At 52.7% G+C, this 13093-nt stretch overlaps 1 protein-coding gene across 1 annotated transcript in view; it reads left to right on the forward strand.

Moving 5' to 3' along the window:
- Nucleotides 1-13093, forward strand: part of NECTIN1 (nectin cell adhesion molecule 1) — a 62955-nt gene that overhangs the window by 38525 nt on the left and 11337 nt on the right. The window contains exons 2-5 of the mRNA XM_064634550.1: nt 5127-5477; nt 6223-6525; nt 6977-7094; nt 8918-9069. Coding sequence (XP_064490620.1) covers nt 5127-5477; nt 6223-6525; nt 6977-7094; nt 8918-9069 — 924 coding nt within the window. The remainder of the gene's footprint in view (nt 1-5126; nt 5478-6222; nt 6526-6976; nt 7095-8917; nt 9070-13093) is intronic.

Consider the following 13093-nt stretch of genomic DNA (forward strand, 5'->3'; position numbering starts at 1 on the left):
GACTGAGTCAGTGGATGACAGAGAGACCTCCAGTGAAAGCCTGGATGCCACGGGAAGTTCATGGTGGTGACTCACTGGAGCCCACTGACTCACTGGAGCCCACTCCTTCCCTGCAATGGGCTTCAAGCCACTGGGTGAGCAGGGCGAGGCAGGCACTGTGCTCTTGGAAGAGCAGCACAGTACTGATTTAAATGCCTGGCAATCAATACAAAGTCTCCCTGGCAAGAAGAAAAGGTACCTAACCCCAACACCTTGGCCGAGCGCCACCTCACACCTTTGCTTCTTGCCACCTGAAATTCCCCTGCTGGGATTTTAGGAGCTTCTTTCCCGTTTCCCACCCTGCCTGTAACGCACCTGTGGCGTTCCTTGGGGCTGCTGGAGGCAGCTTGTGTGGCGTTTCAGACCTTGTTTTCCACTTAAAAATAGGGGAAGCCTTGAAAGGTGAGCTCAGAAATAGGAGGAGAGACATTTCTCAGTGCCAGCGAGTGGGAAGTTTTGAGCTCCTGTTCCATCCCCTTTTTCCCCTCCTAGAAAATTCTTGAACATCTGTTTGTGGTGCCTGTGAGGCGTATGGGGCCTCATATGGGGACATCATTGGACATGGTAGAGGTGCTGTCTCAAACTCAGGTGCTTTTTGTAGGATCTCTGTAGGTTGAAGTGATGCATGGATTTGTCCTTCTGTAAGATCTGGCTGCTGCAACCCTTCAGTTTGGTTCTGAGTGATGCAAAGGCTATCAGGAGTGATTCCTCTGACATTTGCATCAGTCATGATATTGCCACACCAGAGGGTGGCTCATCACACTTCTGCCAAGGGCTGTTTCAGTGCCCTGGGGGGGAGATGAGTATCAGGGAACAGGAGGGAGAGAAGTTGGTGAGAGGCTCAGCAGAGGCAAGGTTGTGCAAAGCAGCCTGGAGTTCACAGGGTTGTTAACAAAGAGGCATTGAATGGAGGCTCAGTGTTGTGTCAGAGCTCACAAGTGCCTGGAGATCGTTTCCAGAGCTTTCTATATGGGGGAGCAAGAACCAGATTTGCAGGTGTGGGAGCCTCGACGTAACAGCACCTCCCGGGAGAGGTGCTGGGAGAAAGGGTTTTCAGGGTCAAGAACCACCACCTGCCACTTTGTCTGCTCCCTCCCCACTGCCCCTCACACCCAGGGAGTCCAGACCTTCCTTCCAGCCCACTGCCTGTGCCTCAGGGCACCCCCAGCTCTGCACGGTGCCCCCAAGGCCTTGCACGACCTGGTAAAATATCTGGGTTTGGGATCGTGGGGAAAGGCATCAACACAAACCACTTCAGAGGCCAAGGTGGAGGAGTAGGATCTCAGAGGTCTCCACTAATGAGGCCTTGGCACCAACATGTCTTTGGCACACAAGCTGGGCCTTTTTGGTCCTCGACAAAAAAATAACACCACGAAAACTAATGAATAAAAACGCAACCCAGGCAAGCTGCAACCCATCCAGCTAATCCTTCCTCGTGTGCTGGCTGCCCCTGGGAGGTGTCAGCACGGATTGGTGGGCACTGGGAGATCTGGCACAGGACGTGCCAACAGCAGGATGCATCCCAAGCCTTTTCTCTGCTGCACCAACCACACAGATCGCTCAGCAGGGAAGAACCCGGCCCTGCACACACACACACACACACACACATCCAGTTTAATATGTTCAAACCTCTCCAGAGGCTGATTAGTGATTTTATTTTCTCCTCCTCTCCCAGCCCAGCGTGCTCATTGCCATCAATTATCTGTGCATTTGCCCTGATGAATTATTGAGTGTGTAACGGGGCGGGGGAAGAGCCACCATCCCAGCAAACAAGTGCTCCCCAAGAGCGTGGCAGCACTTTGGGTTTGCCCTCTGCCTTCTGCTTGAGGGTGGGGGAGCATGGGAAGCTGAACATTAAGAGTTCATCCTGTCTTGCAAAAGAGCCATGAGTCGTTCAGCCACCTGGAAAGGAAACACGATTTCCTTGCAGTGTTTGGGGTTTTTTCAGGGTATTGTTTTTTTGTTTGGTTTGTTTTGTTATTTCTTCTGCTGGGTGTTATTTTCTTTTTCCCCTTTCTCCCCTGAAGCCTCGAGAAAGTTTGGAATGTGTTTTTGTTGAAGCTGGTACGTGTAGGGGCCTGAATCCCAGCTCTGGCAGCATTTGGTTGTTGGCAAGCAGTGCTCACTGAACTGGCACCAGCCTTTTCCCTGGCCAGAAGTCTGGCTCTTTACACTTGGGGAGAGGGTTCTACTGGACCATTCTGGGATCTGGTTCAGGATCAGCTCCAAAATTCACTTCCTCTCCAGTTTATGCCCAAGTCCAGTCTGTGTGGATGCATGGATCCCATGGCAGGGAGAGGGTGGAAGAGGGAGGATAGAACAGGGAATTGTCACTACCACTCAAGGTCAAGAAAAATCACTTGATTTTTAAAAGGGTCAGTTCGTTAATTTGCAGGGAAATCACAGCATAAAGGAAGGGCATGGTAGTGATTGAAGTGAGGGTGTGGATTGATCTTTCTTGTGCTATATATCACATTCCCTGCTAGGTTGATTGACTATAACCTTATTTAAGGGGCACAGCTTAGGTGCAGTTAGATGTCCCACGAGGGAGAGACAGGCTGTCTGCCCTTCTCCAAGGAGAAGCTGGTGGCTTTCCATCCTCTCCTCTCTGGAGTTCTGCTCATCTCTTGCTCTTCTGGCCCCTCCAGGAGACGCTGGGCCACTGCTTCCTGGGCCTCTTTATTGGGATGTGGAAATCCCGGTTCAAAGGGATGCCCTGGGGCCTGTGGGGGGTCAGGGAGCTTGTGTGGGAGCAGAGCCAGCTGTGCCATCGCCCCAGCCCCGGGCAGGCTCTGCCTGGGGGCACGAGCCCTTCATGAAAGGGGTGCTGATGAACCTGCTCTCCCCCAGCCCTGGGAGAAGGAGGGAGAGCTGAGCACACCTCCAGCCAGGCAGTGCTGAGGAGGGTGGGGGGCTGTTCCCAGGGCCCTGGCTACGTGCTGGAATCGCTCCCCAGCAAGCTCCCACATGCTCTGGGAGGCTCTGAAGGGTTCAGAGCCAGACTTTGCTTGGCAGAGCTGTTCCTCACCTCCGCGGGTGTGGGCAACGCTGCAAGAGGCTCGCTCACCTCTGGGGTGCTGGGAGCAGCATATGCTGCAGGGCACGTTGGAGACGTGTCCCCCCTCCCCATCCACCCATTCTTCCCTCAAATCCCAGCATGACATCATCTAACCCCAGCCCCTCAAATCCCAGCATGACATCATCTAACCCCAGCCCGTGCCCTCATTTCATCAGGAAGGACACTGTGGGCACAGACCAGACCGGTGTCAGAGAAGTCCTTCGCTGTGTCCTACTGCTGGGACATCCTCCAGTGGAGAAACATGATCCAGATATGACTTTCTCAGAGCAGGAACATCCCTTCCCTCTGGTTTCTGGAGGGAAAACGGTGGCAAAAAGTGTCCCTGGCTACGCTGGGAGGGGAGAGGTGCACCCTGCCAGCTGGGCTGAGCCTCAGAGGACTGGTGCATGCAGGCACATGAGGGCACCACCGCTTTGCTGTGGCTGTGAAGCAGCTCTGGAAAACATTCCTCAGCACCCAGCTGCAGTGCTGGGGTGTGGGGCAAACCAGGGCTTGGCTCAGGGAAGGGGGCAAGTCCACACAGAGCTCCGGAGGCCGAGTTTCGGTCGGAACTGCTGATGGCTGTGGTCAGCTGGTGGCGTCTCCTGGCCGGGCTGGGATGTCGAGGCTTGTCCTCGGGGTCACAGGAAGGAGAAGGGGAGAGGGAAGAGGCGTAGATGAGATGTGGGGATTGGGATAAGCCTGAGAGCAGCAGGCGTGGAGTGAGGGGGCAGCGTGGAGCCTGCGTGTTTGTGGGTGAGAAGACTTTTGTCTGCCTGCACTGTGTGTGTGTGGAGGTGCGGGAGGGGGAGTCCTGCTCACGTCCTCTGGAGGAGTCCCAGGTCCCCCTGCCAGGGGTCTGTGGGGGCTGACACTGAGCAGCTCCTTCTGGCCTGGCACAGGGAGCCCATTCATCCCCTGCAGGAGCAGGGTAGGGTGACATTTCACTTAGAAGATGCTGTCGTGTTTCTCTTACTGGGCATTTTTCTTTCCCCAGCTTCTCTCTCTTTTATTACCCCTTCAAGTTGCTCACTCTTTGTACATCTTTCTCTCTTTATTATCCCTTTCTTTCCTTTACTCTCAGGCTCCCAGAATACATCCAATTACAGATTCTACCAGAAGCAGGGAGCAAAACCTGCTTTTCTTGTTCTTACCACCTTGCTTCTCTGTTTTATTTATCATATAAATACTGGCTGTATAATTAGCAGAGTATTATCTCTAAATATACAGATTGGGAAAAGACACAGTAGCAGCAGAGATGAATTTCAGGGTCAGTCTGGTGGGAGACATTTTTCTCCACCTGTCAGGGGAGGAATCAAGAGACAGAAGAACTGTCATGAACTCCAGCCACCACTTTTCCCAGGCACCTTTCATCTTTACTGCACAGAACCAAGATGGAAGGTTCCTAAATTCTGCCACTTAGGGGTGAAAAAAAGGCCACAGAAATGATCTAGATGGTGCAGGTGGATGGTGCAAGGTGTACAGGCAGTGCTGTAAAGTGATTCTTGTATGGGAATTGCTGCTGCCCTGAAATGAGGGCTGAGTCTTTGCCGCTCCTTTAATTCCTGATGCAGTTCCAGTGGGATTAAATGGATGTGTGAATGTGTGTTAGCATATGTTAGGATGTGCTATGCTGATAAATATCAGCCCTTTAACATGCCTCCAGACACACATGCCCTGCATATTTACCATAACTGATCTGGTGTCACCCAGAGTTGAAGACAAAAGGAAGGAAAGCATTATTGATCCAAACTTCTGGTGATCATGAGCCCTAGTTTGACTGATTGTGGTGAGGAGTGAACACCAGTTGTGGGGAAGAAGGTGTTCATGAACACCTGAATGAAAGGAATGAAGCTGCAGGTGGGTGCAAAATGTACTGAGAGCCTGCAGCCATAGACCATCCTCGTGTCAGCCATGCCAAGAAGCAGCAAAGGGGACAAATAAAGGATTTCACGAGCCTGATGTGCCATGACCTTGTTTTCCTCTGCCTGGGACGTGCACACACACTCATGTTTCCATTTCCTCGCAGGGCTGCAGGCTCAGACCGTGCTGGTCAATGACACCGTGTCGGGGTTCATCGGCACAGACGTGGTCCTGCACTGCAGCTTCACCAACCCCCTCCCCAATGTGAAGATCACGCAGGTGACGTGGCAGAAGGCCACCAACGGCACCAAGCAGAATGTGGCCATCTACAACCCTGCCATGGGGGTGTCCATCCTGTCCCCCTACAAGGAGAGGGTGACCTTCCGGAACCCTTCCTTCAAGGATGGCACCATCCAGCTCTCCCGGCTGGAGCTGGAGGATGAGGGGGTTTACATCTGTGAGTTTGCAACGTTCCCCACCGGCAACCGGGAAGGGCAGCTGAACCTCACTGTGCTGGGTAAGACTCTGGGGGGTGAACTGTTGCCCCCAGTTCAGCAGATCTGGAGGAACCTGAGACCTGTGTCCCGGGAGCTCAGGGCAGAGGTGAATCTTTGGGTGTAAATTTTGCCTGGGATGATCTTTCAAGTTGACTGGGAAGAGGTGGAGAGCAGGGAGCCCAGGGTAGGTGGTTCACTGAGCTGTCACACCTCCTCTTCTTCCCAGGCCTCAGGTTCCCTTTTCCCCCCACCTACACTCTCAAGGCAGGTGCATTAACAGTGGCCAGTTCCCTGTGGGAGTTTTAATGAGCTTGTAACTGTCCAGTGAACAGAGAGGAAAGACAAGAGAGAGATCCTAAGCACAAGCAGAGCTTGTCCGTGGAGCTTAGGGTTGGGAAGGAACAGACACAGCCAAGATCTCCATGATTTGTTTGCTCTCCAGTTTCAGTTTCTCTCTAACATAGGGCTGAAAACCTCTGGCAGGAAAGGATTGACTTCCCACTGTGTATCTGTGCATCCAGGCCACCTCCACCATTCTCTCTCCAGAGGTGCTGCAGCTGGATGGTGCAAGGTGTACAAGCACTGCTGTAAAGCAACTCTTATAGGAGAATAATTGCTGGCAATTATCCTGGGCTCGCCCCAAGGTCCGTCACAGTGGTGCTAGATGTCTCTTGGGATGCAGCAGACAGGGTAGCACTGGTTTGCTGACCGTCTCTTTATTGATAAATTGTAATTGTACCCTTTTCTTTCTGCCCTCCCTCGCAGCCAAGCCCACGAACTGGATGGAGGGCACCAAGAGGCCGCTCATTGCGAAGTCTGGCAGGACAGAGAAGATCCTGGTGGCCACCTGCACCTCCTCCAACGGGAAGCCCCCCAGCACTGTCACCTGGGACACCAAGCTGAAGGGGGAGGCGGAATTCCAGGAGATCAGGAACAGCAACGGCACCTTCACGGTGATCAGCCGGTACCGGCTGGTGCCGAGCCGGGAGGCCCATCGGCAGCAGCTCATGTGCGTGGTCAACTACCAGCTGGACAGGTTCACTGACAGCATCACCCTCAACGTGCAGTGTGAGTGGGCCTGGGCAGGGCCTGGAGCAGGGCAGGGGGCAGGGCTGGGGGCAGGGAGCAGTGCCCAGTCCCTGCGGTGGGTGTGGGATAAAGTCTGGGATGAAGTCTGGCAGAAGAGAATTTTCCGAAGGGAGGATGTTGATGTGGTGGAGGCTGCTCTCTTTTTTTTTGAGAGTGAAAACTGAAGTGATCCCTTGGAATAATCATATGTTTTCTCCTTTTCACACCTTCCCTCTCTGCCTCTGCCATGTCCCTTTTGCTCCCCTCCCTCACATTTCTTGTCCTGTCATCTTTGCCTCCTTGCAATCTCTCTCCTTCTCCCACCCCTGCCCCCTCATCTCTTCCTGTTTCATTTTCTCCTCCTTGCTTTTCCACAACTCTTTCCTTTCCTTTTCCCTCTCTCCTCTCCTTTTCCCTACTGCTTTTCTCTCTCTCCCACCCCCCTCTGCAGACGAGCCAGAAGTCACCATCGAGGGCTTCGATGGCAACTGGTTCCTCAACCGCAAGGATGTGAAGCTGATATGCAAATCTGATGCCAACCCCCCAGCTCACACCTACGAATGGAAGCTGTAAGTGCCTCCAGTGCCTCTGCTCTCAGCAGCACATGTCACCTTCCACCAGGGCCAGGGAGCCTCTGCAGACACCTCACTCACCCTCTGGTCAATTAGGGCCCAGTCCCATTAGTGTCAGCGGTGTCACTCCAAGGCAGAACCTGTGCCTGTGATGAAACTTGCTGCCAGCAGCACTGCAGCCTCAATATCCAGCAAAACTTCCTGTTCTCACCTCACTGGAATAATATTCTGCCCTGGTGACGTGAAGCAGCTGAGATGTGACAAGGTGATTAATTTGCCCAGCACCACCAAGTGCTTCGGTAGCAGAGCTGGAAAATAACCCAGGATTTCCCCGCCTTAAAGGGGCACAAATGGCACAAAATTTGTCTGTGTGTGAACAACCTTTCCCTGGAATCAGCTCCAGGAGATCCCCACGTGACTGACATTAAACAGAACCAATTCCTCATCCTCCAGGGTTTCAGCTTTTGGCTGAAAACACTAAAGAGACATGAAAAGTGAGTGAGGGGTGTCTGGGGAGCCAGATGGGAATTGATACAACCTGATGTGATTCTCTCTGCTGCTCTCTCTCTTCTATAAGCACTCATGTAACTTTAAAAGAGAAAGATCAAATGGATCCTTTCTTCTTTTCAGCTGGCATTTGTCATCAGGAAAGAGGCTCTCAACATGGCTTTGCAAGGAGCATATTCTCTCTCATTTCACTTCCCAGATCAAACTGTTCAAAGGGAAAGTCTGAAGAGGATTGTTTTTCTTGCCTTTCTTCTAGTCCTCATCCCCAGCTCCCTCCATCTGTTGGTTCTGCCAGGCTGCCTTAAACTCCGAGGGGCTCTCTGGGCTCCTCACAACATTTCCAGGAAAGCCTCAGAGGCCAAGATGCACCCACGGCAGAAAAGATGCCACTTGAGGCTATTTCTGTGCTCAGATGTTCCTCTTCCCCTTCCCGGAGGTCAGGAAGCAATTACTGCTGCTGCTGTTTTGCTCCTGCCTGGAATGTAAAACCCAGCAGTGCTTTCCTCCCCTGCCATTTGGATGGTGATGAGCAACAGTCAGGGGAGCTGTTGGAGGAGGAGATGGCCTTATTTAGCATCCCACCCCACAAGATGTGCCCTTGTCTTTGTAGATCTGTGGGGACCAAGGTTAAGGTGTTCTGTTCTTCCATCAGTTTTGGGATCACTGGATTGGTGTAGCTGGGAAAGACTCAAATGTTTGCTGTACCTGGGTGCCTATGTGTGTGTGTAGACATGCAAAAGAAGTGCATGTGCATTTAGGCACTTCTTTACAATCCTAATTATGCCCCCATTATTCCCTTTTGTTTCTTACAAATTGCTGACAATACGTGCACATTTGGGTTGGGAGGAGGGGAAGGAATTACTTGAGTAATTTTTAATTGCCTAAGAGAAGTAATTACTTTACTTTGCTTCAGTAATTAAGAATAACCAGGCCATGTGTGTCTTTTCCTAACACACAGGGGCTTTTTTATTTTTTTCTTATCTGCCTTTGTTCATTTATTCTAGTTTTGCATTATTCCAGCTTCACACTTGCTGTTCTGACGTGGGCAGGTCAGAGATGGCAGGGCTTTAAATCAACACTGTTCTTTTAGAGCCTGAGTTGCAATTAACACTGGCTGATCAGCTGCCCAGGAGTGTTACATGGGCAGGAAATTGGAGCAGAGCAGGGTCAGGTTGTGTCCTTTTCCTGGCTACATCAGTGGGTACCTTCCAGACAGCACCACCAGCTCCTGGACCTGCCCAAAAGCAGACCCAGCGTGTCAGTGCCACTGGGTGTCATCTCTGGGGCCAACCACGCTCTTTGTCCCCCCCCAGGCCAAACGGGACTCTGCCAGGGAGTGTGGAAATCCAGAACAACACCATCTACTTCAAAGGGCCCGTGTCCTACAGCGTGGCCGGCACCTACGTCTGCGAGGCCACCAACGCCATCGGCACGCGGTCGGGCCTGGTGGAGGTCAATGTCACAGGTAGGACAGCACCTGGTGTGCTCTGAAACACAGGGACAGGGAGCTGGGGAGGGGGAGCCACATCTCCCCAGTCACCAGCATCTCCTTTCAAGGGTGGGGATGCAGAGGGGGCAGCGGGTTCTTTGCTCTGTTCTGGTTTTGCGCTGGTTTGCCTTGGATTTTCTTTTCTCCTCTCCTCGTGTTGTCTTCTCCTTTCTTGCACCGAGATGTATTCAGTTTGTTTCCCCCTTGCCTTCTGCTTCGGATTCAGAGAGATCACTGGGTGTGTTAAAAGCACAGACTCGTCAGGGAGATGTTTACTGGGAGGTAGAAGAAGGGGTAGGATGAGGATATGGACTGCAAGGCGTGAGATGGATGAGTCATTTGTGCAGGATGATGTTTGGTGTTTCTGGTGTTAGGTAACTCATGGTTTTTCATTTGAGCTCCTTCCAATGCCCTGTTGGTCTGTGCACTTGCTCACCTGCCTGATTTCTGAGAGGCTGTGGGCACTGGAGTGGCTTTGTCTGGGCTCCAGAGAGGAATAACATCCCAGGGTGCAGGCAGTGGGACAGTGGTGCTGTGTGATGTCGTATGAGACAGAAGGAGTTTGATGACTTGCAAATCAGTGTAGCCACAGGAGTGAGGAAAAGACGCGTGGAGAGGTTTAGGCAGTGTCAGGGAGAGAAAGTGATGTCAAGAAATAGTTGAAAAAAAAGCAATACCATATGGCAATAGCCTCATTTCAGAGAGTCAAAGGGGCATTGCGAGGCACCACCAAAGGGGAAAAGTGGCTGTTGGTGCTTTGAGAGCAGGAAAGGGAAGTTTGTCCCGTTCCTTTGGGGTAAAAGGAGTGATTTGGTTTGTCAGTGGGTTAATGACAGGCAGTGGGTCTCAGGAGAGCTGGAAGTACCTCACTGCAGTGAGGTCTGGGCTGCAAACACCCCAGGGCAGCCCAGGTGCCTGTGAGCTGGAGGGGGCACTGGGGGCTTCCCAGGGAAACACAGGACAGGTTCCTGGGGTTGTTAGTCCTTCCTGCTGCCCACCCCGAGGCAGTCAGAGCCCTGCTGTTCTGCCAGCAGGCACCCCTGGGAGCCACCCCAGTGCCTGGGGAGTTGTTTAACCTGAGTGTGATGGAGTGGGGTTCTCAGGGGGGCTGAGCCCCAGCCCCCTTCACCCGCTTTCTATGGTGGTAAATGCTGAGCAACCATAAATATGAGCCCAGGGCAGCTAAAATGAGCAATAACTCTGTGTTTGGCACCCTCACCACCTCAGTTCCCCTCTCTGTAACATGGGTAAAACCAGGCTAATCTTCCTCTATCCAAGTGCTTGGAGGTCAATGGATGGGATGTGCTAATTAGATGCTAATTACCCGGTATTTATTTATGATCATTATCACTGTAGCAGGCCTTTAATTCACACCTCCTGTCCTGGATCCTTGCCTGCTGAGTCGTTCCTGGTACATGCTTTTCTCTGGGGGCTGTTTCCACAGCTAAAGGCAGTGGAATAACAAAGCTCTTGGTGCCCAACCCTCCCAGCTACCTGAAGCCAGGGGAAGGTCATGGCCAAAATCAGCTGCTGGCCATGCCATGGGAGTTGCCACCAAAGGCACAGCATTCCTGGGACAGTGCAGGCAGTGCCTGGTACAAACTGAGCTGACTCCCTTCGGCAACAGAAATCCATCCCACGCAGCGACTCGAACACTGGGGCACGTTTGGAACAGTGAGCAGAGGGCAAAAGCCTCCAAACTCAGCCCCCAGTCACAGAGGAGGAGGTGGAATAGTTCAGAAGACTTTGAGACTAACAGGCTCTCTGCACCACGTCTCACTTTCCATTCCTGCCCAGCCTGTACGTCCATTCCTCGCTGTCATTCTGTCTGTCCAGCCACCCCGTGTCACCTGTGGTGTCAGGACACGTGTTCCCAAACACCACACACAGCCTTCTCTTGACATTTCCTGCTGCCACCAGGCAGTTTGGGATGTGTCTCAGCACCACAGCAGCACTGCAGCCCAGGTGGGCTGCACCAACTCACCAGCACAGGCACGAGGGCTCCTCTGGGCACGAGGGGCTGTGGGTTCCCCCTCTGGCTTTTGGAAGTGTCTCCCTTCCTGGTGGTTTTTCAGAGGACTGGTGGAGCATTGTTCTCACGCTCCATCAGCACAGAGCTGGCAAAGGAAGCGGGGACTGGCAGGATTTTGGGGTTTGGGTTGGTGTCTGCCTGCCTGTAATCTCAGTTTGTCCCCAAAGCTCCGAATTGTGGGGTTGAGGTTAAATGAGAGGGAATGAAGGGCACACCCATGGCTGCCCTGGCAGGAGGGATTAGCAGCCAACCCAGTAGGCCAGGCCTCCACCACATAAAAAAAAAAAAAGAAAGCCTTTAATAATTCATGGGATCTGAATATGTTTATCCAGCTCTCCCTGAGGACCGATTAGGCCAGTGCTGGGGAGGGCTCAGCCCTCCTCGCTCAGCTATTACAGGTACATTTGTTTGGGTCTTGCAGGCAATTTAGGGATTGTCAGTGGACCACGAAACCTCTTTCAAGAGCTGCATGCAATAAATGGAGTTCAATCTAGTGAGCAGCCAGCCTTGGGAGAAAAAAAAACAACACAGAAGGCTGATGCAGAGAAAACCCTGCAGCAGCTTTTCCCCCTTCTGCCTCCCTGTCTCCCCCCTCCTGCCACCCAAAATCCTTCCTCCAGGCCCCAGAGAGGAGGAGGGCAGGGCTGGTTCTGGCCCCTGATGGGGAAAGAGACTTGTTCAGAGGGAGAAGGCTGAATGCTTCTATGAGAGTTATAGCGCATTAAAGAGATTGATAAGTGGAAATTTAATATTTTATTCCAGCAATCTGTTCCTGTAATAGCTTCCCCTGCCTTGCAGGACCTTTGTCAGGCGTAGCCAAGCCATGTAGTGTGACATGTAACTATTTATTGCAGGCGGGTGGGTGACATAATGAAAGGCTGTGGTTGGAGACTGCCCGTGTGTGGGGTGTGGGGGTCCTGCACAGGGGGCTGGTCGGGGCCAAACACACCTCTGTGACCCTAATTTGTGTCTTGGCCATGGACACACACAGCTGTGTGACCTCTGTGTGCATCCTGGCCACGGACACACACGTGTGTGACCCCAATGGAATCCTGGCCATGGACATACACAGCTGTGACCCCCATTTGTATCCTGATCATGGACATACACACCTGTGTGACCCCATTTGTATCCTGATCATGGACATACACACCTGTGTGACCCCATTTGCATCCTAATCATGGACATACACACCTGTGTGACCCTGATCCTCATCCTGGCTGTGGAAATGGGCTTCCCAGAGCTGCCTGCACAGGGGTGCCCTGATGTGTGTGTGCAGGATTGGACACCAGTGCATTTGCATGTGTGTGCGTCCATGTATTTAGGAACATGTGTTTTTCTGTGTGCAGCAGAGCATGTCCATCCCCTGTGCATGTTTGTACATACATATTTGTGTGTGTGTGTGTGTGTGCAGGGGATGTTCACCTACTTCTGTGCTGGCTTCAGCACAAGGAGAGAGATGTTAAACCATCCCTTCTCCTCATGGACCTTCAGAGGAGAGCTGGGGGAGCAGGGAGAGGCTGTGCCAGCCCTGGCCTTGGATGTGCTACAGGCTGGGGGGAAGGAAAGGCTGGCAGGGGCTGATCACACTCCCCCTGTTTGCTTGGCTTGCAGCAGGGAGTTATTTACACACCAGCAGTGATCTCGTCCCAGCAAGGTCACTGCAAACAGCCCCTGGGCTGGCTGGAACCCTCTGCCATGCAGCAGCAGCAGGGCTTTGCTGAGGCTCAGAGCACACAGGGGAAGCCCTTTCTGGGAAGTCCTAAATCCCAAGCCTGAAGCAGGTGCTCCCAAAGCCACACCACCGGCCAGGCAGCTTTAAGTGGGAGGATGTATGGCCTGGGGGGGCTGCAGAGGAACAAGCCTGGGGGGTGTCTGTCTGATTACAAGCCTGGGGGGTGTCTGTCTGATGCTAATCTTCCGGAGTGTCTGCTGCTGCATCCTGTCTGGTGGCATCTGTGCCAGCGG

The sequence above is a fragment of the Pseudopipra pipra genome, chromosome 23 (assembly GCF_036250125.1).
Source record: "Pseudopipra pipra isolate bDixPip1 chromosome 23, bDixPip1.hap1, whole genome shotgun sequence".
Classification (NCBI taxonomy): domain Eukaryota; kingdom Metazoa; phylum Chordata; class Aves; order Passeriformes; family Pipridae; genus Pseudopipra; species Pseudopipra pipra.